This window comes from Oncorhynchus mykiss, chromosome 16 (assembly GCF_057628025.1).
Source record: "Oncorhynchus mykiss isolate SJ-2025 chromosome 16, ASM5762802v1, whole genome shotgun sequence".
In the NCBI taxonomy this organism is placed as follows: Eukaryota; Metazoa; Chordata; class Actinopteri; order Salmoniformes; family Salmonidae; genus Oncorhynchus; species Oncorhynchus mykiss.
The window spans coordinates 65002501-65027500 of NC_143037.1; the positions used below are offsets into that span (position 1 = coordinate 65002501).

Genomic DNA, 25000 nt, shown 5'->3' on the forward strand with positions numbered 1-25000 from the left:
GAGCTCCCAGGAGTTTGTGCTTGAGTTTAGGACCCTGGCTGCCGGCGCTGGATGGTGAGACAGGGCCCTGATCAACCATTACCGCTGTAGTCTACGTGAGGACGTCCATCGGGAGCTGGCCTGCAGAGACACCACCCTCACCTTCGACCAGCTGGTGGACCTGTCAGCCTGCTGGCTATTCGCGGACGTCCAGATTGGGGTCTGGTTGTTCCATCCTCCCGCACATCCTCCCGCACACAGGGGGTTCCCGCTCGTGCACCATATGTGGCCGCAGAGGTCACACTGCTGGTCGGTTCCCGGGTTGGTTCCTCTGGGAATCGAGGTAGCAGGCAGGGCACTCTGGCATCACCCCAGGTGAGTAAGCACCATTCTCATCCAGAGCCCTCTGTTGCACATATGTTTGTCTCTGATACTTTTCCTGAATTTTCCCCGCGTTACCAGCATAAGGCGCTAGTAGATTCAAGCGAGGCTGGGAATTTAATTAATAAAGGATTAGCTCATAGTTCAGGGATCCCCATTGTTCCTGTGGATATGTCTTTCCCCGTTCATGCCTTAGATAGTCGACCATTAGGGTCAGGGTTTATCAGGGAGGCCACCGCTCCTTTGAGTATGGTAACGCAGGGGGTCACAGGGAAAAGATGAGTCTTTTCCTTATTGATTCCCCTGCGTATTCCGTGGTGCTGGGCCTACCCTGGTTATCTTATCAAAACCCCACTGTTTCTTGGCCACAGAGGGCTCTCACGGGGTGGTCGCGAGAGTGCTCAGGTAGGTGTTTAGGGGTTTCCGTTGGTGCTACTACGGTGGAAAGTCCAGACCAGGTCTCCACCATGCACATTCCCACAGAATATGCCGACTTGGCTCTCGCCTTCTGTAAAAAGAAGGTGACTCAATTACCACCCCATCGACGGAGGGATTGTTCGATAAATCTCCTGATAGACGCTGCATATCCCTGGAGTCACATGTACCCCCTGTCGCAAGCGGAGACGGTGGCTATGGAGACATATATCTCCGAATCCCTCCGTCAGGGGTACATTCAGCCCTCCATTTCACCCGTCTCCTCAAGTTTCATTTTTGTGAAGAAGAAGGATGGAGGTTTGCGCTCGGGCATTGATTATCGAGGTCTCTTATTGCTATGGCGATTGAGTCAATGCACGGGGCGCGCTTCTTCACTAAACTGGATCTCAGGAGTGTGTACAATCTGTTGCGTATTCGGAAGGGAGACGAGTGGAAGACGGCATTTAGTACCACCTCAGGGCATTATGAATACCTCGTCATACCGTATCGGTTGATGAATGCTCCATCAGTCTTCCAATCATTTGTAGATAAGATTTTCAGAGACCTGCACGGGCAGGGTGTAGTGGTGTATATTGATGACATTTTGATATACTCCGCTCGAGCATGTGTCCCTGGTGCGCAAAGTGCTTGGTTGCCTATTGGAGCATGACCTGTACGTCAAGGCTGGGAAATGCCTGTTCTTCCAACAGTCCGTCTCCTTCCTAGGGCATCGGATTTCCACGTCAGGAGTGGAGATGGAGAGTGACCGCAATGCAGCCATGCGTAATTGGCCGACTCCCACCACGGTAAAGGAGGTGCAGCGATTCTTAGGGTTTGCCAACTACTACCGGAGGTTTATCCAGGATTTTGGTCAGGTTGCTGCTCCCATTACCTCACTGCTAAAGGGGGGCCCGGTGCGCTTGCAGTGGTCAGCTGAGACTTTTAGGCACCTGGGCTTTTAGGCACCTGAAGGCTCTGTTTACCTCGGTTCCTGTGTTGGCTCATCCGGATCCCTCTTTGCCGTTCATAGTGGAGGTGGACGCATCCGAAGCTGGGATAGGAGCAGTGCTCTCTCAGCGCTCGGGTGTGCCACAAACTATGATGTGGGGAACCGGGAGCTGTTGGCTGTCGTAAAGGCCTTGAAGGCGTGGAGACACTGGCTTGAGGGGGCTAAACACCCTTTTCTCATCTGGGCTGACCATCGCAATCTGGAGTACATCTGGGAGGCAAGGAGATCCTCGTCAGGCAAGGTGGGCCATGTTTTTCACCTGTTTTGTGTTTACCCTCTCTTACAGACCAGGCCTCCAGAACGTTAAGGCAGACGCACTGTCCCGGCTGTATGACAGAGGAGCGGTCCATGGATCCCACTCCCATACTCCCAGCCTTTTGTTTGGTGGCGCTGTTAGTGTGGGAGCTGGACGCGGACATTGAGCAGGCGGTACGTGCAGAGCCCTCTCCCCCTCAGTGTCCAGCTGTGCATCTGTACGTTCCGTCTGCTGTCCACGACAGACTGATCTATTGGGTCCACACGTCACCCTCCTCTTATCACCCTGTGATAGGTCGGACGGCGTGCTGTCTTGATGCGAGGTACTGGTGGCCCACTTTAGCTAAGGAAGTCAGGATTTATGTTTCCTCGTTCCATGTGTCTCTCCTTAGGCCGGTGTTGGCTGGTCCACTCCAGGAGGCTGAAGTGCGGGATGTTCCTTCTCCCCCTCTGGACATCGAGGGGGTCCCGGCATACTCCGTTCGATCCATCTTTCTTGGATTCGAGACGTCAGGCGAGGGGCCTTCAGTACCTCGTGGACTGGGAGGGGTACGGTCCGGAGGAGAGATGCTGGGTTCCGGTGGAGGATGTGTTAGATCTTTCCATGCTGCGAGAATGTCTCCATCCGGTTCGCCCTGCGCCTCGCCCTCCGGGTCGTCCCAGAGGCCGGTGTCGACGTGCTGCTGGAGCTGCTGTAGCTGGGGGAGGTTACTGTCACGACTTCTACCAAAGTCGAAGCCTCTCCTTGTTCGGGCGGTGCTCGGCGGTCGACGTCACCGGTCTTCTAGCCATCATTGATCCATTTTTCATTTTCCATTGGTTTTGTCTTGTCTTCCAACACACCTGGTTTCAATCCCATTCATTACCTGTGGTGTATTTAACCCTCTGCTTCCCCTTATGTTTTTTAAGTTATTAAACTACTCCATTCCACCAAGTTTTGATTCTCCTGCGCCTGACTTCCCTGCCACCTATACACGCACGCACACACACGCACACATGCGCACGCACACACACACACACACACACGCTAACGCACACACACACACACACACACACACACACACACACACACACACACACACACACACACACGCACACATGCGCACGCACACACACACACACACACGCTAACGCACACACACACACACACACACACACGCACACACACATGCGCACGCACACATGCACATGCGCACACATACACATGCGCACGCACACACACATGCGCACGCACACGCACACACATGCGCACACACACACACAAGTCCATTCACTGCTCACTGGACTCAATAATGACATCAAGCTCACAGTAGATGTTTGCAATAGGGGTCCGATACCGATTCCATTTTTTGGTGGAGAAAACCTACCGATACACTGCTTTACAGCAGGGAAATGAAAACGTGTAATTGCCATCCAAAAGAGCAATTGCCTAATAACTACGCTTCAAATGTTGATTTCAAAGTTACTGCATAGCATAGTTACTGCATTGCATAGTTACTGTATAGCATAGTTACTGCATAGCATAGTTACTGTATAGCATAGTTACTGCATAGCATAGTTACTGCATAGCATAGTTACTGCATAGCTAAAACATATATTCCCATGTCAAGGTTGTTACTGTTGATACTGTTTGGAAGCACCAGTAATGTATTGTTGATATAGTCCCAAAATGTTTTGCATGTCACCAATCAAGTTTTCAGGATATGTAACTTTGAAAATACAGATGCGTTTTGTGTAATATGGGACACATTTCTGTATTTCGAACATTATACATCTTGAAAATTATACATCATTATACATCTACAAAATTATACATCTTGATTGCTGACATGCAAAACATTTCGGGACTGTATCAACAATGGACTAATGAAGCAAATACCTAAATATATTTTTGGGGTGGAGTTTTCCTTTAACTCTATATCTCTGAGGGCATTTCTATTCCACTCAAACATCCACTCAGAGGAGGCATCTTAAAACAGCTCAGCCTGGGGAAGAGCTAGTGTCTACGGAGATGCATTATTAAAAAGGAGGAGGGGAAAGAGAGAAAGACAGACACACAGACACACAGACAGAGAGAGTGAGAGAAAGGGAAAGAGAGAGTGAGAGAGAGAGAGAGAGTGTTTAGGCATTATTCCATCAATAAAGAATGAAGCAATTAAGCTAATCTCAGAGTGGAGGTGCCCTTCTCCCTCTTATCCTTACCAGAAGACATCACAGAAACCAACGGGACAGGAGGGTGTCTCCACAAACAGACACACACACACACACACACACGCACACACGCACACACACACACACACACACACACACACACACACACACACACACACACACACACACACACACACACACAGACACACACACACACACACACACACACACACACACACACACACACACACACACACACACACACACACACACACACAAACAAACAACCCCAAACCCCATCCTCAAACACACAATCCTACCAATTATACGCCCACTAAACCCACACTGCAAAAACCCCATGGCCAGACAACACAATACCAATACTGTCAATCCCCTGAAAGACAACACCCCATTACTGCACACAAGACTTCAACTAAACCAGTTCTCTCACAAACCTAAAGAACAGCTCTGCCAGGGGAAACAGCAATTCAGCTACTGACAGCCTGATCTACTGTACTGAAAACCTTTCACAAAATGGGATAGGCAAAATACCACTGATAGGTAAATGCCAGTGTATGGCTGCACTAGTGCCAAACTCTGCCAAAATACATCACCGGCAACAAGAGATTTCCTGTAACCTTTAGTCAAGGCTGAGAGAACGTTTCCTGGGTAATGCAACCCTGTAAACCTACTCTGGTTCGGCCAAAACTGTGTGTCTGTTCGTGTGTCTTGTCCGTTGTGCCTAAGATCATTATGTGTCCCAGACTTCAAGACAATTTAGAGTTAAGTAGGTAAACGAATATTAAGCCTATATGAATCAGCCCTCCCTCCCTCTCCCTCCTTCCTCTCTCCCCCTCTCATCATCCCTCTCCCTCCCCTTCCTCGCGCCCTCTTCAGAGAGGTCCTTCCCTAAACCCCAGAGAGAGGGGGAGGAGTCTAGATGGCGAGGACGCGTGGATAATCCGTGCGCAGACCCGGGTCAATGCAATTATCCTGTTTTCCTTAGCTGCTACCATGCGTGTGCCCATTTCACAGCCAACTCCCTTAATGCACCCAGGATTAGCTTCCCCTCACTTTATAACCACTTAATGATCTACCTATCCACACACACACACACACACACACACACACACACAGACACAGACACACACACACACACAGACACACACACACACACACACACACACACACACACACACACACACACATACACACAGGGAAGTGGTTTGTTATGTAAGACAATTCATATGTACTGTCCAAATATGGAAATGTGCTTTTACCTTTCCAAATGATATAAGATAATCATGCTATCAAATATGTGTTAAGTAGATACAACCAAATTATTTCACATTCTGCCCTCCCTTGTCCTGTACCCAGGAACCCAGGGTGTGTCTCCTACCTGGGATGTCCTGTCCATTGTAGCTCCAACGAGTCACGCCCATCACGGGGGACAGCGGAGAGCCCGGCCTGCTGTCTCTGTCCAGCTCGGTCTGCTGGGTAATATGTCTGACTGTGTCCTTGTTCTTCCTGTTCTTCCTCCTCCCCGACCCAGAGGGCTGCCATGCCCCGTCACCTCCTCCCCCCAACCCTCCTCCCCCCTGCACCCCCTGTGCCCCCGCACCCACTCTGAGCCTCTCCCGGGGGTGAGAAGTGGAGGAGGGTGAGGCTTGTTCTTCTTTGACAGTGACGGGGCGGTAGTCTTGTGGCCAGGCGTGCTGGGAGTCATGGCCACCGTCTTCCTGGCTCTCATGGCTCTTGGGTGTCTCCTGGTCCTCTTTACCGTACGTACTGCCACTACCCTCATGGCAGCTGGCGATGGCTGAGTCACCAGAAGAGTTGGCCGGACTCGTACGCCTCTCCAGCCATGGCGAGGAGCTTCCTCCTGATATGATGGACGCCAGGGCTTCTGATGCCGCCCCTCCTAACCCTCCTCCTCCTCTTTCTCCCCCTATACCTCCCCCACCTCCTCCTATACCTCCCCCACATATTCCAGCGGCCGCGACAGCCCCCATCTCGAAGTCGGCCAGTTCGTCGGCCAGCTCGGAGCGGATACTGATGTCCAGCGCGGCCTTGATGAAGCCGTGGCAGGCCTGGACGATGTCGGTCATCTGTAGGTAACTGGCAGCTGACATCACCTCAATGACGTTTTTACTGGTCAGCGCCAAGTGGGCAGAGTACATGAAGTCCAGGATGACTTTGAAGCCTGTCGCTGTGACGATGTCCAGGTGAGTGACGGTTGTTTGGTGATGTGGCTCCGCCCCTTTCTTCACCTGAATGATGAATAATAACGGTATTAATGACTTACTGTATCCTTACTGTACATAGTGTTCTTCACAAACTCCAAAGTGCTTTAAATTGAAAAAGGATCATCAATTTTTCAATCAACTAATCATCAATTAATCCCCTATAGAGCAAGCAAATGGGACAGCAGCACTAAGATGTGATCTGGGATTTAGGCCAACGTCCAGTCCTCCAGCACCAATGTACTTAAACCTCTCCCCAGACCTGTGTTTTCCCCTCCACCACACCCACCTGGCAGTAGAGGGTCTTGAAGTAACGCGAGGAGCCCAGGAGGACGTTCTTGTGGGCCTTGAAGATCTTCCCCTCCACAATGACACAGGCATCACACAGGATGCCATGCTGCCGCTGCTCGTTGAGCTCACGCAGGAGCTGCCGGTAGTGGGACGAAATCTCCATGTCCTCTTTCCTGTTGCTGTTCATTGGGTTAGCTGACCTGTTAGCCTCTCCTGGACAGTCTGAGGGAGAGCGAGGGAAAGAGGGAGAGAAAGTTTAGTGTTAACGTTTCATTGGGTTAGCTGACTGGGAGGGATAATGGGAAGGAGGGAGGTTAGGAGGGAGGTTATGAGGGAGGTTAGAAGGGAGGTTAGAAGGGAGGTTAGGAGGGAGGTTAGGAGGGAGGTTAGGAGGGAGGTTATGAGCAGTCCAAAATCCAGTACAGTTTCCCAGCATGTTACAGTAGCACATTGACCGAGCTTGGAAGTATGAGATGATCAATGCTGACGGCCAATTTATCATTATTACTAATAATCACAAAGCATAATAAATGCCCTGAATTACCTCGAAATACCCGATTCAAAGCAACACACAAAAAACAACATCAGCTAGTGAAAATAAAGCTCCTAAAACTAGTTCTGTATCTTCCCCTTAAGCAGAGGACCATGATAAATACTGGATATTATAATAATGCTCCTGATGGACAAACAACAACATCAATAGAAAAACTATTTTTAAAAAGACCAGAGGCTGTGTGTGTGTGTGTGTGTGTGTGTGTGTGTGTGTGTGTGTGTGTGTGTGTGTGCGTGCGTGCGTGCGTGCGTGCGTGCGCGTGCGTGTGTGTGTGTGTGTGTGTGTGTGTGTGTGTGTGTGTGTGAGCACGCCAGTCCTGGTTTCTCTAAGGGGTGAACGGGCTAGACTAGCTCCACCATCCATCTTTCCTCCCCATCACCCAAGTAACTGACCAACAGTGATTACACACAACTCTTCAACAAAACGGAAATCTAAGCAGAACTGCTTTACTGTGCATGTGCTGTATATCACTTCATTCAGTTAATGCCCTTTGTTACTAGGAAATACCTCTTTATGGGAAGTCCTTCCTACTAGGGTGGTAATCAAATAGGTAAGGATTAGATGAGAAGTCGATAGAGCCCTCTGTTCCCTTTGACTATTCACAGGTTAAAGACAGACGGAACACACAGAGGAGAGAGAGAAAGAGGGAGGGAGAGAGAGGAGGAGAGAGAAAGAGGGAGGGAGAGAGAGGAGAGAGGATTGAAGAGAACAAAGGGAGAGGAGTGCATTGCCATGCTGATGCACTTACAGACAGTGCAAACTGGTTAATGAAAAGTAACACACACACACACAACACGCACGCACACACACACACACAAACACACACGCGCACCCACACAAACACAAGAGACAAAGGCTCCCCTCAAAACACAAGACAAACATTTTGTTAGGTGGTAAGTTAAGTGTTTTACATTATAGGGAGTATAACCCAATCACACACAACAACATGCTGGAGACTGGGGTGGGGGAGTATGTGTGTGTGTGTGTGTGTGTGGTGGGGGGGGGGGGGGGGTGTTACAGAGACAGACATGTTAAATTACGCTTCAAATTGAAAGAAAACAGCTATGTAAACTGCACTCGCAGACACACGTGCCAACACAACACACAGGTCAACACACACACACACACACACACACATTAGTCAGAGCATTAGTGTTTGACGCTCTTGCTCTCGTCTTGGTGAGTGCTGAATCGGCGGGACGCGTAGTGTTACCATGCGCAGCACTGATTTGTTTTGGAAACGCCGTGGCTGTCACCACTCATTGGCTGTTAAGGGAGACGACAGCCGTGGTTGGCCGAGGTGACAGCAGCATTTGCTCGGGGCCGGCACACTTCAGGTCATGTTTGAGAAAGCTGTGCTCAACCTGATGGCTTGTAAGATCACATCAATCCTGTGTGTCTTCTATATCCACTCAGACAGGCACACCTCTAGTCGACGTGTGTGTGTGTATGTGTGTGTGTGTGCGTGTGTGTGTGTGTGTGTGTGTGTGTGTGTGTGTGTGTGTGTTAAGGGGATGGGGGTTGGGCTGATTGACGGTGACAAGCAATGAAGCGGATTTCTCTCTCTAAACTGTCTAAAACGGTTCTGGATTTCTTCCAACTGACTGTTGCCTCACACACACCTGACTTTTGCCTCACACACACCTGACTGTTGCCTCACACACACCTGACTGTTGCCTCACACACACCTGACTGTTGCCTCACACACACCTGACTTTTGCCTCACACACCTGACTGTTGCCTCACACACCTGACTGTTGCCTCACACACATACAGTATCTGACTGTTGCCTTGTAAGCAGGGTTTTTAGTTTGGTTTGGCTTGTCAAAAAGTCTGTACTTACATTGGCTGAGGGGAGACTTGGTTCAATGTAAAATGACATTGGCTGAGGAGAGACTTGGTTCAATGTAAAATGACATTGGCTGAGGGGAGACTTGGTTCAATGTAAAATGACATTGGCTGAGGAGAGATTTGCTTCAATGTAAAATGACATTGGCTGAGGAGAGACTTGGTTCAATGTAAAATGACATTGGCTGAGGAGAGACTTGGTTCAATGTAAAATGACATTGGCTGAGGAGAGACTTGCTTCAATGTAAAATGACATTGTACCCCAGTCTGTCTAAAAGCATGTTTTGATGTAGGCTAGTTTATTCTCCTCTCATTCACTTGTCAAAAATCTATGTGGCGTCTAACCTCCCTTGGGCTGATGGAGGCGTTGAAAGACCTCACCTCTCACCTCCCAACACAAACCCCACAGCTTTTAAGGACACAATTATTCCTGTCATCCTTCCTCCTTTCATCCTCTCCTCCATCTCCTCCTCTCCCCCTTTTACCAAGGCTTTCTAGCATATTATCAAGCTGCATAAAGGAATGGCCAATCTCTGCACTTTGAAAAATCTAGAGAGCAGAGACCTACCGGTACATTTCTACCATTAAGATGATATTCTGACCCTGAATGTGGTCCTTTTCACTCTACTTTAAATGGACATGTGTTTATCCTGTAATACAATATCACCTTATAACACTGAAAAGACCCATGTAACCTGTGTATTATGTGAAATACAGTTCATTCGGTAGGTGTTCAGATCGCTTCCCTTTTTCCACATTTTGTTAAGTTACAGCCTTATTCTAACATGTATTAAATAATTTTTCCCTCATCAATCTACACACAATACCCCATAATGACAAAGCGAAAACAGTTTTTTTGTGTGTGTGTGTGTGTGTGTGTGTGTGTGTGTATGCAAATAATAAAAAACTAAAAAAATGAAATAACTTATTTACATAAGTATTCAGACCCTTTGCTATGAGACTCAACATTGAGCTCAGGTGCATCCTGTTTTCATTGATCATCCTTGAGATATTTCTACAACTTGAATGGAGTCCACCTGTAGGAAATTCAATTGATTGGACATTATTTGGAAAGGCACACACCTGTCTATATAAGCTCCCACAGTTGACGGTGCATGTCAGAGCAAAAACCAAGCCATTAGGTCGAAGGAATTATCCATAGAGCTCTGAGACAGGATTGTGTTGAGGCACAGATCTGGGAAAGGGTACCAAAACATTTCTGCAGCATTGAAGGTCCCCAAGTACACAGTAGCCACCATCATTCTTAAATGGAATAAATTTGGAACCACCAAGACTCTTCCTAGAGCTGGCCACCCAGCCAAACTGAGCCGTCGGGGATGAAGGGCCTTGGTCAGGGAGGTGACCAAGAACCCAATGGTCACTCTGACAGAGCCCCAGGGTTCCTCTGTGGAGATGGGAGAACCTTCTTGAAGGACAACCATCTCTGCAGCCAGCTTGGAGTTTGCCAAAAGTAGTCAGGTTCGATGGAAAGATGAACGGAGCATAGTACAGAGAGATCCTTGATGAAAACCTGCTCTAGAGTGCTGAGGACCTTAGACTCGGGAGAAGGTTAACCTTCCAACAGGACAACACCCTAGGCACACAGCCAAGACAACACAGAAGTGGCTGAAGTCCCTGAATGTCCTTGAGTGGCCCAGCCAGAGCCCGGACTTGAACCCTATCGAACATCTCTGGAGAGACGTGAAAACAGCTGTGCAGTGACGCAGTGACGCTCCCCATCCAACCTGACAGAGCTTGAGAGGATCAGGATCTGCAGAGAAGAATAGGAGAAACTCCCAAAATACAGGTGTGCCAAGCTTACCCAAGAAGACTCGAGGCTGTAATCGCTGCCAAAGGTGCCCCCCCCTCCCCCCCCACAGCTCTAACTTTGCTGACAGCTACTTTATTAAAGAAAAGTGTACTTACAGAGACTGTGATATGTGGTTGACCCACCTAGATATCATAAGATGAATGCACTAACTGTAAGTCACTCTGGATAAGAGCGTCTGCTAAATGACTTCAATGTCAAATGTAGTTAAATAAAGATAAAGCCCATGGACTTCCTAATGATGGTACACACAGTTTTCATCATGTTTAGAAAGTAGACAAACATTTTGTTGGGGTTTAGATTATAGGGAGTATAACCCAATCACACACAACAACATGCTGGAGACGGGTGGGGGAGTGTGTGGGTATGGGGGGGGGGGGGGGGGGGGGTTACAGCGACATGTTAAATTACGCTTCAAATTGAAAGAAAACAACGTGTGGCTGGAGGATAAAACAACATCTTGCCGAGAGAGATGTAGGGAGATCGAGATAGAGATAGAGGGAACACTAATGAGATTTAGCGCTTCAGTAGACCTAGAAAACAGAGAAAGACCAAGAGAGAATTTGGCAGAGAGAGAGAGAGACGGTACATTGAATGAACTACAGGAGAAAATACAAACCCTTCAACACAAAAAGGCCTGTGGTGTTGATGGTATCCTAAATGAAATTATAAAATATACAGACCACAATTTCCAATTGGCTATACGTAAACTCTTTAACATCATCCTTAGCTCTGGCATTTTCCCCAATATTTGGAACCAAGGACTGATCACACCAATCCAAATGTCAAATTGGCTGTTTAACCAATTACATCACAACAGACCACATATTTACCCTGCACACCCTAATTGACAAACAAACCAACCAAAACAAAGGCAAAGTCTTCTCATGCTTGAGGGTCTGCTATACAAATTTATGGAAAGCGGTGTTGGGGGAAAAACAAACGACATTATGAAATCCATGTACAGAAAAAACAAGTGTGCGGTTAGTGCTTAGTCCCCTTAGTTAGTGCTCAGCATCTGACCGTAAGGCGCTACAGAGGGTAGTGCGTACGGCCCAGTACATCACTGGGGCCAAGCTTCCTGTCATCCAGGACCTCTATACCAGGCGGTTTCAGAGGAAGGCCCAAAACATTGTCAAAGACTCCAGTCACCCAAGTCATAGACTGTTCTCTCTGCTACCACACGGCAAGGCTCCTTAACAGCTTCTACCCCCAAGCCATAAGACTGCTGAACAATTAATAAAATGGCCACCCGGACAATTTACATTGACCCCCCCATTTGTTTTCACACTGCTGTTACTCGCTGATTATTATCTATGCATAGTCACATTACCCCTACCTACATAAACAAATGACCTCAACTAACCTGTACCCCCACACATTGACACGGTACCGGTACCCCCCTGTATATAGCCTCATTATTGTTATTTTATTGTGTTACTTTTTATCATTTTTTTACTTACATTTATTTGGGAAATATTTTCTTAACTCTTTCTTGAATTGCATTGTTGGTTATGGGCTCATAAGTAAGCATTTCACAGTAAGGTCTACAGTTTGATTTGATTTGAAATTGGCAAAAAAATAATAATAATTTCACAGGGACGTGGGGTGAGACAAAGTCGCAGCTTGAGCCCCGCCCTCTACAACATATATATCAACGAATTGGCGAGAGCACAAGAACAGTCTGCAGCACCTGAACTCACCCTACTAGAATCTGAAGTCAAATGTCTACTGTTTGCTGATGATCTGGTGCTTCTGTCACCAACCAAGGAGGGCCTACAGCAGCACCTAGATCTTCTGTACAGATTCTGTCAGACCTGGGCCCTGACAGTAAATCTCAGTAAGACCAAAATAATGGTGTTCCAAGAAAGGTCCAGTCGCCAGGACCACAAATGCAAATTCCCTCTAGACACCGGTAACCCTAGAGGACACAAAAAAACTCTACATACCTCGGCCTAAACATCAGTGCCACAGGTAACTTCCACAAAGCTGTGAACGATCTGTGAGACCAGGTAAGAAGGGCCTTCTACGCCATCAAAAGGAACATCACATTCGACATAAAAATACTTCAGTCAGTTCTAGAACCCATTGCCCTTTATGGTTGTGAGGTCTGGGCTCAGCTCAAGAACCAACAATTCACAAAATGGGACAAACATCAAATTGAGACTCTGTATGCAGAATTCTGCAAAAATGTCCTCTGTGTACAAGGTAAAACACCAAATAATGCATGCAGAACAGAATTAGCCCTATACCTTCTAATTATCCAAATCCGAAAAGAGACATTCAGCTCTACAACCACCTAAAAGGAAGTGATTCCCAAACTATCCATAACAAAGCCATCACCTACAGAGAGATTAACCTGGAGAAGAGTCCCCTAAGCAAGCTGGTCCTAAGCAACACAATTAGACCCAACCAAATCATGAGAAAACAAAAAGATAATTACTTGACACATTGGAAAGAATTAACAAAAAAAACAGAGCAAACTAGAATGCTATTTGGCCCTAAACAGAGAGTAGACTGTGACAGAATACCTGACCACTGTGACTAACCCAAATTTAAGGAAAGCTTTGACGATGTACAGATTCAGTGAGAAATGCCTTGCTATTAAAAAAGGCCACCTGGCTCTCAAGAGAAGACAGGCTATGTGCACACTGCCCACAAAATGAGGTGGAAACTGAGCTGCACTTCCTAATCTCGTGCCAAATGTATGACCATATTAGAGACACATATTTCCCTCAGATTACACAGACCCACAAAGAATTCTTAAACAAATCCAATATTGATAAACTCCCATATCTATTGGGTGAAATACCACAGTGTACCATCACAGCAGCAAGATGTGTGACCTGTTGCCACAAGAAAAGGGCAACCAGTGAAGAACACACACCATTGTAAATACAACCCATATTTATGTTTATTTTCCTTTTTGTACTTTAACTATTTGCTCATCATTACAACAGTGTATATAGACATAATGTGACATTTGAAATGTCTCTATTTCTTTTGGAACATTCATGAGTGTAATGTTTACTGTTTAATTGTTCATTTCACTTTAGTTTATTATCTATTTCACTTGGTTGACAATGTAAACATATGTTTCCCATGCCAATAAATCCATTGGAAGTGAATTGAGAGAGAGAGGAAGAGAGAGGGGGGAGAGGAGAGAAGGAGCAAGAGGGAGGGGAAAGATTACTTCAATGGAGTGAGCTGTCTTTCGACCTCTGAACTCTGTAGATCATTTGCCTAATTGGCTGCTTTTAAGTAGTGGTATCATTAGGAGAATATTGAGGATAGTACAGTCCATTACAAAGGACTCCAGCTGCTAAAAACAACCATCCAACCAAGGGGAATGAGCAAGAGAGAAAGGTATTCAGCCTCTCTTGGAATACACCAATCATCAATTGGATGTATGAGCTGTGAAAGTTGGGTAGGAAAGTTCTGTTTTGTTTTATATAGCATTACAGCCTTAATCAGGGTGCAATACACTTCAGTTGACAGAGTCCTTGACTTCTCCTGAGAATTCAACAGAGCTGAACCGGGTTGTCTTGGAGAACTAAAGAAAATGTTTCTCAGTCAATCTGAAATTACCCAAGATGAATCGCATTAAAAATAAACTGCTATAAGTAGAGAGAGAGAGGGGGGAGGGGGAGAGTGAGAGAAGCAGAGAGACAGAGAGGGGGAGCGAGAGAGAGTTGGAGAGAAAGAGGGAGAGAGATAGCGAGAGAGAGGGAGAGAGACAGAGAGAGAGAAAGAGGGAGGGAGAGAAAGAAAGAGAGACAGAGAGAGAGAGAGAGAAAGAAAGAAAGAAAGAACAGGATCAATGAAAAATAATAGAACTGACCCACTGGGCACACACTGGTTGAATACACATTGTTTCCACACCATTTCAATGAAATTATGTTGAACCAACGTGGGATAGACGTTGAATTGACGTCTGTGCTCAGTGGGGATGAATATCGCTAACTAACACACTTTATTCATACAGCTCCAGCAAAACAAAACAAACGAGTGTGACTCATTTAAAATAGTGATAGACAGGCAAGGCCGCAGAACCTGGCATTCTTCAACACTAAAGCGCCTGACTGCTTTCTTTCACAGGGACATCGAATAGCAAACTAAAGTGAACTACTTTCTTTTCTTCAGAGAAAAAAGAGAGAAATGTTCAGGAGACAGACTAATGGGTTTTGTGTGTGTGGTTGTGTATGTGTGATGGGGTTATTTTAATCATTTTGTGTCCCCTACACCATGTAGTGACAGTGTGTGTGTTTTTGTGTGTGTGTAAAAGAGAGGGAGAGAAAGAGAGCGTTAAACACAGAGAGAGGAGAGAGACACAAAGCACTCAGGGGCTCTCAGTAAAGCATACCAGTAGAGCTTTAAGTCTCTGTCACCCTTACAGAGCACAAATCACACATCACAGCTTCCCTGCTCACACACACATCACACAGACACACACCCACACAAACTCCCAATCACAACACACACATACATTACTGTACACACATCCCAACTACCCTGATCCAGACACAACCCAGGTACTTTAGGTCTAAACTTGACAACTAAGGAGAAGAGACAGAGAGACGGGTGATGGAGAGAGGGAATGGGGCTCCTTCTCTTTTTTGCTGTTGTTGTCGCTCTAAGCAAGGACAACATCTTGACCTGAGAGGAAGTAGATATGAGGGGAGAGGAAAGGCAGAGAGGTGGAGAGAAAAAAAGAGGGCGAGAGAGAGAGGGAAGAGTTAGAGATAGAGACAGCGAGAGACGTAGAGAAAGAGAAATGAAGAGACATGAAGGGACAGAGCGAGAAAGAGGTAGAAAGAGAGAGAGGGAGAAAGAGGGAGACAGAGAGAGGTAGAAAGAGAGAGAGGGAGAAAGAGGGAGACAGAGAGAGGTAGAAAGAGAGAGAGGGAGAAAGAGGGAGACAGAGGGAGAGGGAGAAAGAGGGAGACAGAGAGAGGTAGAAAGAGAGAGAGGGAGTCAGAGGTAGAAAGAGAGAGAGGGAGACAGAGAGAGGTAGAAAGAGATAGAGGGAGTCAGAAAGAGGTAGAAAGAGAGAGAGGGAGAAAGAGGGAGACAGAGAGAGGTAGAAAGAGAGAGAGGGAGTCAAAGAGGTAGAAAGAGAGAGAGGGAGTCAAAGAGGTAGAAAGAGAGAGAGGGAGTCAGAGGTAGAAAGAGAGAGAGGGAGTCAGAAAGAGGTAGCAAGAGAGAGAGGGAGTCAGAGGTAGAAAGAGGGAAGGGAAAAAGAGAAAGAGGAACACAGAGAGGTAGAAAGAGAAAGAGGAACACAGAGAGAGGTAGAAAGAGAAAGAGGAACACAGAGAGAGGTAGAAAGAGAGAGAGGGAGTCAGAGGTAGAAAGAGGGAAAGGGAAATAGAGAAAGAGGAACACAGAGAGAGAGGTAGAAAGAGAGAGAGGTTGTCAAAGAGGTAGAAAGAGATGAGGGAGACAGAGAACGAGGGACACAGAGAGAGAGGTAGAAAGAGAGAGAAAAAGAGAGCGAGGGAGGGAAACAGAGAGCCTCTAAGACGTGCCTCTGTCAGTTTGACTCAGAGGCAGACAATATTTTTTAAACAGCTTTCCTTCCAGTCAACTGGGCATCAACTGACCATTATCCTGGGGTTAATCCTCAATCCTACAGAAAGGCCATTATCCTTGAGTTAATCCCCAATCCTACAGAGCTGCTCTGGCTCCGCGATGGGGTGGCAGCCCGTCAACTAAACATGCACAGGCTAAAATAATGGACACACCCACACACAGTAGAAACATACACACATGCACACACACGGGAAGCGAGGCAGAGAAGGTTTGGCGACAGAAACAACAAAAGAAAACCATAATCGATGAATAGATGCAGTGTTATCTCTTGTGTTGTGCATCAGGACTGTCTGTCAGGCACCTTGTACATGGCTGTATGGACTCACTCCCACTCTATGTCTGTCCCTTTGTCTGTCTGTCTGTCTGTCTGTCCCTGTCCCCTGTACCAGTTCCCTGTCCCTGTCCCCGTCCTTACCTCTTACTCCATCCCCGTCCATATGTTTGATCCAAAGTTCTGGCTCTGGTCCTGGTAGCCCAGGACCAGAGAGGACAGTCTTACCATGGAGTGACGAAAGTGGACGAAAGCGGATCCAGCAGGCTTATCCAAGGCATCTTAAAGTCTCCTCTCCACCTCTCCTCCAATCCCTCTCCATCTCTCTTCTAAAGCCCGGGCCACTCCCCAACTCCAAGGTGAAAGTGTTCACCACTTGGATCAGCTGGGATAAGCCGAAGGAGAGGGAAGAAAGGTGTGAGGAGGATAGGTGAAGATGTGTGTGTTTGTGTAGAGGCGCCCATGTGTGTCTGTGTGTTTGTGCGTGTCCGTGTGCATTTGTCTGTGCAAGAGTGTGCATGTATGACATACATCATATGTACCTGTACCTGTATGTGTAGTTGTTGAGATATAGAGCCATGGTGGTACTGTATGTGTAGTTGTTGAGGTATAGAGCCATGGTGGTACTGTATGTGTAGTTGTTGAGATATAGAGCCATGGTGGTACTGTATATGTAGTTGTTGAGATATAGAGCCATGATGGTACTGTATGTGTAGTTGTTGAGGTATAGAGCCATGATGGTACTGTATGTGTAGTTGTTGAGGTATAGAGCCATGGTGGTACTGTATGTGTAGTTGTTGAGGTATAGAGCCATGATGGTACTGTATGTGTAGTTTTTGAGGTATAGAGTCATAATGGTACTGTATGTGTAGTTGTTGAAGTATAGAGCCATGGTGGTACTGTATGTGTAGTTGTTGAGATATAGCGCCATGGTGGTACTGTATGTGTAGTTGTTGAGGTATAGAGCCATGGTGGTACTGTATGTGTAGTTGTTGAGATATAGCGCCATGGTGGTACTGTATGTGTAGTTGTTGAGGTATAGAGCCATGGTGGTACTGTATGTGTAGTTGTTGAGGTATAGAGCCATGGTGGTACTGTATGTGTAGTTGTTGAGGTATAGAGCCATGGTGGTACTGTATGTGTAGTTGTTGAGGTATCGAGCCATGGTGGTACTGTATGTGTAGTTGTTGAGGTATAGAGCCATGGTGGTACTGTATGTGTAGTTGTTGAGGTATAGAGCCATGGTGGTACTGTATGTGTAGTTGTTGAGGTATAGAGCCATGGTGGTACTGTATGTGTAGTTGTTGAGGTATAGAGCCATGGTGGTACTGTATGTGTAGTTGTTGAGGTATAGAGCCATGGTGGTACTGTATGGGGGTTAACCGGGGTTAACACTCCTACTCTTATGATAAGTGACATGGGATCTTTAGTGACTCCAGAGAGTCATTGAGAGCTTGATGATTAGTTGACAAGTTGAATCAGGTGTGCTTGCCCGGAGATACTGGAGGACTGGAGTTGGGAAACACTGCTGTAGAGAACATAGTGTGTACTGCATGTGAAGATTGTATCACAAGGCGACGGATGTGTGCCAGGTAGAGCTTACCTCACCTCAACTACTTACCTTGCCCAGTACCCTGTCTGCACCCTGAACACCACAGGGATATCATTATAGCTTGTCCAAGTACTCAGTGTGACAGCTAGCCAAAATACCCAGGGTGAACTCACTTTGGTAGTAGCTAAGCTCTATGATCTGACCAGAGACATGCTCAGGGGCAGACGTTGGCTCAGGGCGCTACAGTGCCATCTTTGTTTCATTAACAGCGTCCGTACGTTGTTAGCTAAAGGCTAAGTTAGCTTAGTCATAGCTGATGGATAAAACGACTGTATGTTTACATACATAATGAATAATGTACCAATACAGACTCAGCTTCTGTCTTACCAATGTCCAGGGGACAAAACCTCTTTCAAAACCTTATTTTGTCTGTCAGAGTTCACCAAGGCTGAAACTGCTATGCTGTTAATACTACATATATATCTGTACTGGAATATGAATTTGCATGTGACATTGAAACTTGAAACCTGTGAATGAAATATTCCCTCCTGTTAATGACTGCATGGTTTGTTTGATCACAGTGTGTGACTCTCTGGCATATATCATGGTTCCTCCTGGATATCTCTATGAATCTAACCCCCTATAAATTCTCTGTGGGGGTGGCAGTTAGCCTAGCGGTTAAAAGCGTTGGGCCAGTAACCAAAGGACGCTGGTTCGAATCCCCAAACTGACTAGGTGAAAAATCTGTTGATGTGCCATTGAGCAATGCACTTACCCTAACTGCCCTTGTTACTTTGGATAAGAAAGTCTGATAAATGACGTAAATGTCAAATTTGTGTCAGTGCCCTTTATTCAATAAGGGTCTCTCTCCCTTTCTCTCATCCCTCTCTCATTCTCCCTCTCTCTGCAGTGTTTCTGGTCTATTTAGTCTCTCCCAGGCCCCTCAGCCAGGCTTGGTTCCCCTGGTATCTCCCTCATTGATGACCCGGGGCTTAGCCTAAATTCTCAGACTATTAAAAGCTGTGAAATGCAAATAATGAAACATCTCATTACCTCTGTCAGATGGAGGAATGAGGTGAGGGAGAGGAGGGAGGGGAAGGAGAATGGATCAAGGGATGGAGGGAGTGAGTGAGGTTTAAGAACAGGGAAGGAGGGATGGACAGAGGAAGGCAAAGAGGCAGGCAGGGGAGTGAAGGGTGAGGAGGTGAGGGTCAGGGAATAGATAACGAAACAGAGAGTCTATTGTTTGAGAAGAGTTGGCGTTAGGTAGAATAAAGCCTGGATTGGTCGCTTGAACAAACAGGGCATCTGAGGAGCTCGGTGTGATGACTTGTCACTCAGACGTCAAAAGATTTGTCTCAGGAATAACCTCATCAATTCTATGTGGGTTTAGAGTGCTATGGTTACGTACAAATTGACTCAAAAGTATATGATCGACTCTGCAGTTGTGGCATATTAACCTGCATTTCAGTACAGCTGAATAAGATACCAAATGTACATATAAAATACCCACTTTCTAGAAATACAAAAAATACCAAAATACTGTATATGCAGTTCTTAAAACTTCTTCAGGATTGGTGGGTCCCCTGCTGGATGGTTGAGCTAATGTAGGCTAATGAGATTAGCATGAGGTTGTAAGTAACAAGAACATTTCCAGGACATAGATATATCTGATATTGGCAGAAAGCTTACATTCTTGTTCATCTAACTGCACTGTCAAATTTACAGTAGCTATTACTGTGAAAGAATATCATGCTATTGTTTGAGGAGAGTGCACAGTTATGAACATGAAAAGTTATTAATAAACAAATTAGGCACATTTGGGCAGTCTTGATACAAATTTTGAATAGCAATGCAATGGTTCATTGGATCAGACTAAAACTTTGCACATACACTGCTGCCATCTAGTGGCCAATATCTCAATTATCTAAATTGCACCTGGGCTGGAATAATACATTATGGCCTTTCTATTGCATTTCAAAGATGATGGTACTCCATTTTTTTTATTTGATGTTTTTTTTACCAGATCTAATGTGTTATATTCTCCTACATTCCTTTCACATTTCCACAAACTTCAAAGTGTTTTCTTTCAAATGGTACCAAGAAAATGCATATCCTTGCTTCAGGGCCTGAGCTACAGGCGGTTAGATTTGGGTATGTCATGTTAGGTGAAAATTGAAAAAAAGGGGCCGATCCTTAAAATCTCCCATTTCAAATCCTGTCTGAACCTGATTCTCCTTGGGATTTCTGGTTAAAAAAAAATAAGTGTCTGGCCAACTGTAAGGAACTGAAATCCACCACATACAGCATTTATTTCACTGCTTCCACACTATGGGGACCCATTGGCTGACAGGAAATGAGGCAACGGGTCTTGGTTTAAACCATGAAGGAAACTCCCGTCCCTCCCTGTTCTAGTCACAATATCTAGTCATCCTCCTTCTCCATCTTTCCCTCCTACGTCTCCTCCTCTACCTCTCCTTCCCCTTTCCTAATCATCCTCCTGTGTTTCTCAGAACAGAGAAGAGCCAGTCACAGTTTGAACAGCATCAAATGGCACAGTGGTGATACTGATGACTACATGGGGACTAAGGAACGACCACCACTAAAATGTAATACCTTCCTTGAGCTCTCGCCGTGTGTGTTTTCGTGTGTATGTGTGTCCGTATCTCCGAGTATGTGTCTGTGATAGAGATTTAACACCTTCCTGTAACTCTCACCGTGAGAGGTGTCACAACAAAACAGCTAACTGTTCAACACACGATGGTACGAGACACTAAATGGCAGTACAGTAAACCACCGTACAGTACACCACTGTACACTACGCCACGGTACACTACACCACCGTACAGTACACCACGTACACTACACCACGGTACACTACACCACCGTAACCTACACCACAGTACACCACACTACAGCACCATACAGTACACCACCGTACACCACACTATACCACCGTACAGTACACCACTGTACACTACACCACCGTAACCTACACCACAGTACACTACACTACACCACCGTAACCTACACCACCATACAGTACACCACCGTACACTACACTATACCACCGTACAGTACACCATCGTTCAGTAGACCACAGTACACTACACTATACCACCGTACAGTACACCACCGTAACCTACACCACCGTACAGCACCGTACAGTACACCACAGTACACTACACTATACCACCGTACAGTACACCACCGCACAGTACACCACCGTACACTACACTATACCACCGTAACCTACACCACCATACAGCACCGTACAGTACACCACCGCACAGTACACCACCGTACAGTACACCACCGTACACTACACCACCGTACACTACACCACCGTACAGTACACCACCGTACACTGCACTATACCACCGTACAGTACACCACCGTACACTGCACTATACCACCGTACAGTACACCACCGTACACTGCACTATACCACCGTACAGTACACCACCGTACACTGCACTATACCACCGTACAGTACACCACCGTACACTACACTATACCACTGTACAGTACACCACCGTACACTGCACTATACCACCGTACACTACACCACCGTACACTGCACTATACCACCGTACAGTACACCACCGTACACTGCACTATACCACCGTACAGTACACCACCGTACACTGCACTATACCACCGTACAGTACACCACCGTACACTGCACTATACCACCGTACAGTACACCACCGTACACTACACTATACCACTGTACAGTACACCACCGTACACTGCACTATACCACCGTACAGTACACCACCGTACACTACACTATACCACCGTAACCTACACCACCATACAGCACCGTACAGTACACCACCGCACAGTACACCACCGTACACTGCACTATACCACCGTACAGTACACCACCGTACACTACACTATACCACCGTACAGTACACCACCGTACACTGCACTATACCACCGTACAGTACACCACCGTACACTACACTATACCACCGTACAGTACACCACCGTACACTACACTATACCACCGTAACCTACACCACCATACAGCACCGTACAGTACACCACCGCACAGTACACCACCGTACACTGCACTATACCACCGTACACTACACCACCGTACACTGCACTATACCACCGTACAGTACACCACCGTACACTGCACTATACCACCGTACAGTACACCACCGTACACGGCACTATACCACCGTACAGTACACCACCGTACACTGCACTATACCACTGTACAGTACACCACCGTACACTACACTATACCACCGTAACCTACACCACCATACAGCACCGTACAGTACACCACCGCACAGTACACCACCGTACAGTACACCACCGTACACTACACCACCGTACACTACACCACCGTACAGTACACCACCGTACACTGCACTATACCACCGTACAGTACACCACCGTACAGTACACCACCGTACACTGCACTATACCACCGTACAGTACACCACCGTACACTGCACTATACCACAGTACAGTACACCACCGTACACTGCACTATACCACCGTACAGTACACCACCGTACACTACACTATACCACTGTACAGTACACCACCGTACACTACACTATACCACCGTAACCTACACCACCATACAGCACCGTACAGTACACCACCGCACAGTACACCACCGTACAGTACACCACCGTACACTACACCACCGTACACTACACCACCGTACAGTACACCACCGTACACTGCACTATACCACCGTACAGTACACCACCGTACAGTACACCACCGTACACTGCACTATACCACCGTACAGTACACCACCGTACACTGCACTATACCACCGTACAGTACACCACCGTACACTGCACTATACCACCGTACAGTACACCACCGTACACTACACTATACCACTGTACAGTACACCACCGTACACTACACTATACCACCGTAACCTACACCACCATACAGCACCGTACAGTACACCACCGCACAGTACACCACCGTACAGTACACCACCGTACACTACACCACCGTACACTACACCACCGTACAGTACACCACCGTACACTGCACTATACCACCGTACAGTACACCACCGTACAGTACACCACCGTACACTGCACTATACCACCGTACAGTACACCACCGTACACTGCACTATACCACAGTACAGTCCACCACCGTACACTGCACTATACCACCGTACACTACACCACCGTACACTGCACTATACCACCGTACAGTACACCACTGTACACTGCACTATACCACCGTACAGTACACCACCGTACACTGCACTATACCACCGTACAGTACACCACCGTACACTGCACTATACCACCGTACAGTACACCACCGTACACTACACTATACCACTGTACAGTACACCACCGTACACTACACTATACCACCGTAACCTACACCACCATACAGCACCGTACAGTACACCACCGCACAGTACACCACCGTACAGTACACCACCGTACACTACACCACCGTACACTACACCACCGTACAGTACACCACCGTACACTGCACTATACCACCGTACAGTACACCACCGTACACTGCACTATACCACCGTACAGTACACCACCGTACACTGCACTATACCACAGTACAGTACACCACCGTACACTGCACTATACCACCGTACAGTACACCACCGTACACTGCACTATACCACCGTACAGTACACCACCGTACACTACACCCCCGTACACAGATCAGAGTCAGCCCATTCCCTAGCTGTGAAAACAAGCAGCACCATAAAGTGCAGTGGCATTACAACGGGAATGAATATGCCAGTGCATATTAATCAACAAATACATCTTATCATAGGAGTAATAGACCCACAACAGTTAAAGCTGTGTGTAGAGAACGATGTCCAGTCCTGCTTTTATCAGCTAACAAATATAGCTCAAGTCTAGTATTTTATTTCAGTCACTGATCTGGTTAAAGTTGTACATTATTTGACTTCCTCTTGCCTAGATTACTGAACTCTTTGTATACATACTGTGTCTCAGTCAGAACTCCCTCCATCGTCTCCTGTTAGTTAAAAATGCGGCAGCTCGGCTTTTAATTAACAGGCACCAATAAATGTAAATAAATAAATAAACTATACAAACATAGTTATTATTAAAGTAAAGAGGACTGCCTTCTTATTGGCTCTTAACCAACCAAGCTATTTTGATAGTTTTTTCGCATTGTTCGTAATTTGTTGTGTACATAATGTTGCTGCTACCGTCTCTTATGACCGTAAAGATCTTCTGGACATCAGAACAGGGATTACTCACCTCAAATTGGACGAGGAGTTCTTCTTCAATGAGTCGGACGCGAGGGATATACTACGGACACTCCCGACCAGGCCCAGATGGCCGTGATTCGCTGGAAAAGGAAACGTAGGTTTCGCGGAAAGAGATCAGGATGCCTTGTGAGGATCAGGCGACGAGTGGCTAATCTGCCCGTGCCTTCCGTTCCGCTAGCTAACGTTCAATCACTGGAAAATAAATGGAAAGCCTATATCCTACCAACGGGACATTAAAAACGGTATTATCTTATGTTTTCGCCAAGTCGTGGCTGAACGACGACATTAAGAACACACAGCTGGTGGGTTATACACTCTATCGCGCAGGACAGAACAGCAGCCTCTGTCTGGTAAGA

The 25000-nt window shown here is 46.6% G+C and overlaps 1 protein-coding gene across 3 annotated transcripts in view; it reads right to left on the bottom strand.

The window, feature by feature from the left end:
• The window catches only part of LOC110529871 (zinc finger and BTB domain-containing protein 46), a 125734-nt gene that overhangs the window by 80406 nt on the left and 20328 nt on the right, over nt 1-25000 (bottom strand). For all 3 annotated transcript variants that reach the window (XM_036947514.2, XM_036947515.2, XM_036947513.2), the window contains exons 2-3: nt 6722-6945; nt 5589-6459 (exon numbers count right to left, since the gene is read on the bottom strand). In XM_036947514.2, coding sequence (XP_036803409.2) covers nt 5589-6459; nt 6722-6910 — 1060 coding nt within the window. In that variant the 5' untranslated portion in view covers nt 6911-6945. The remainder of the gene's footprint in view (nt 1-5588; nt 6460-6721; nt 6946-25000) is intronic.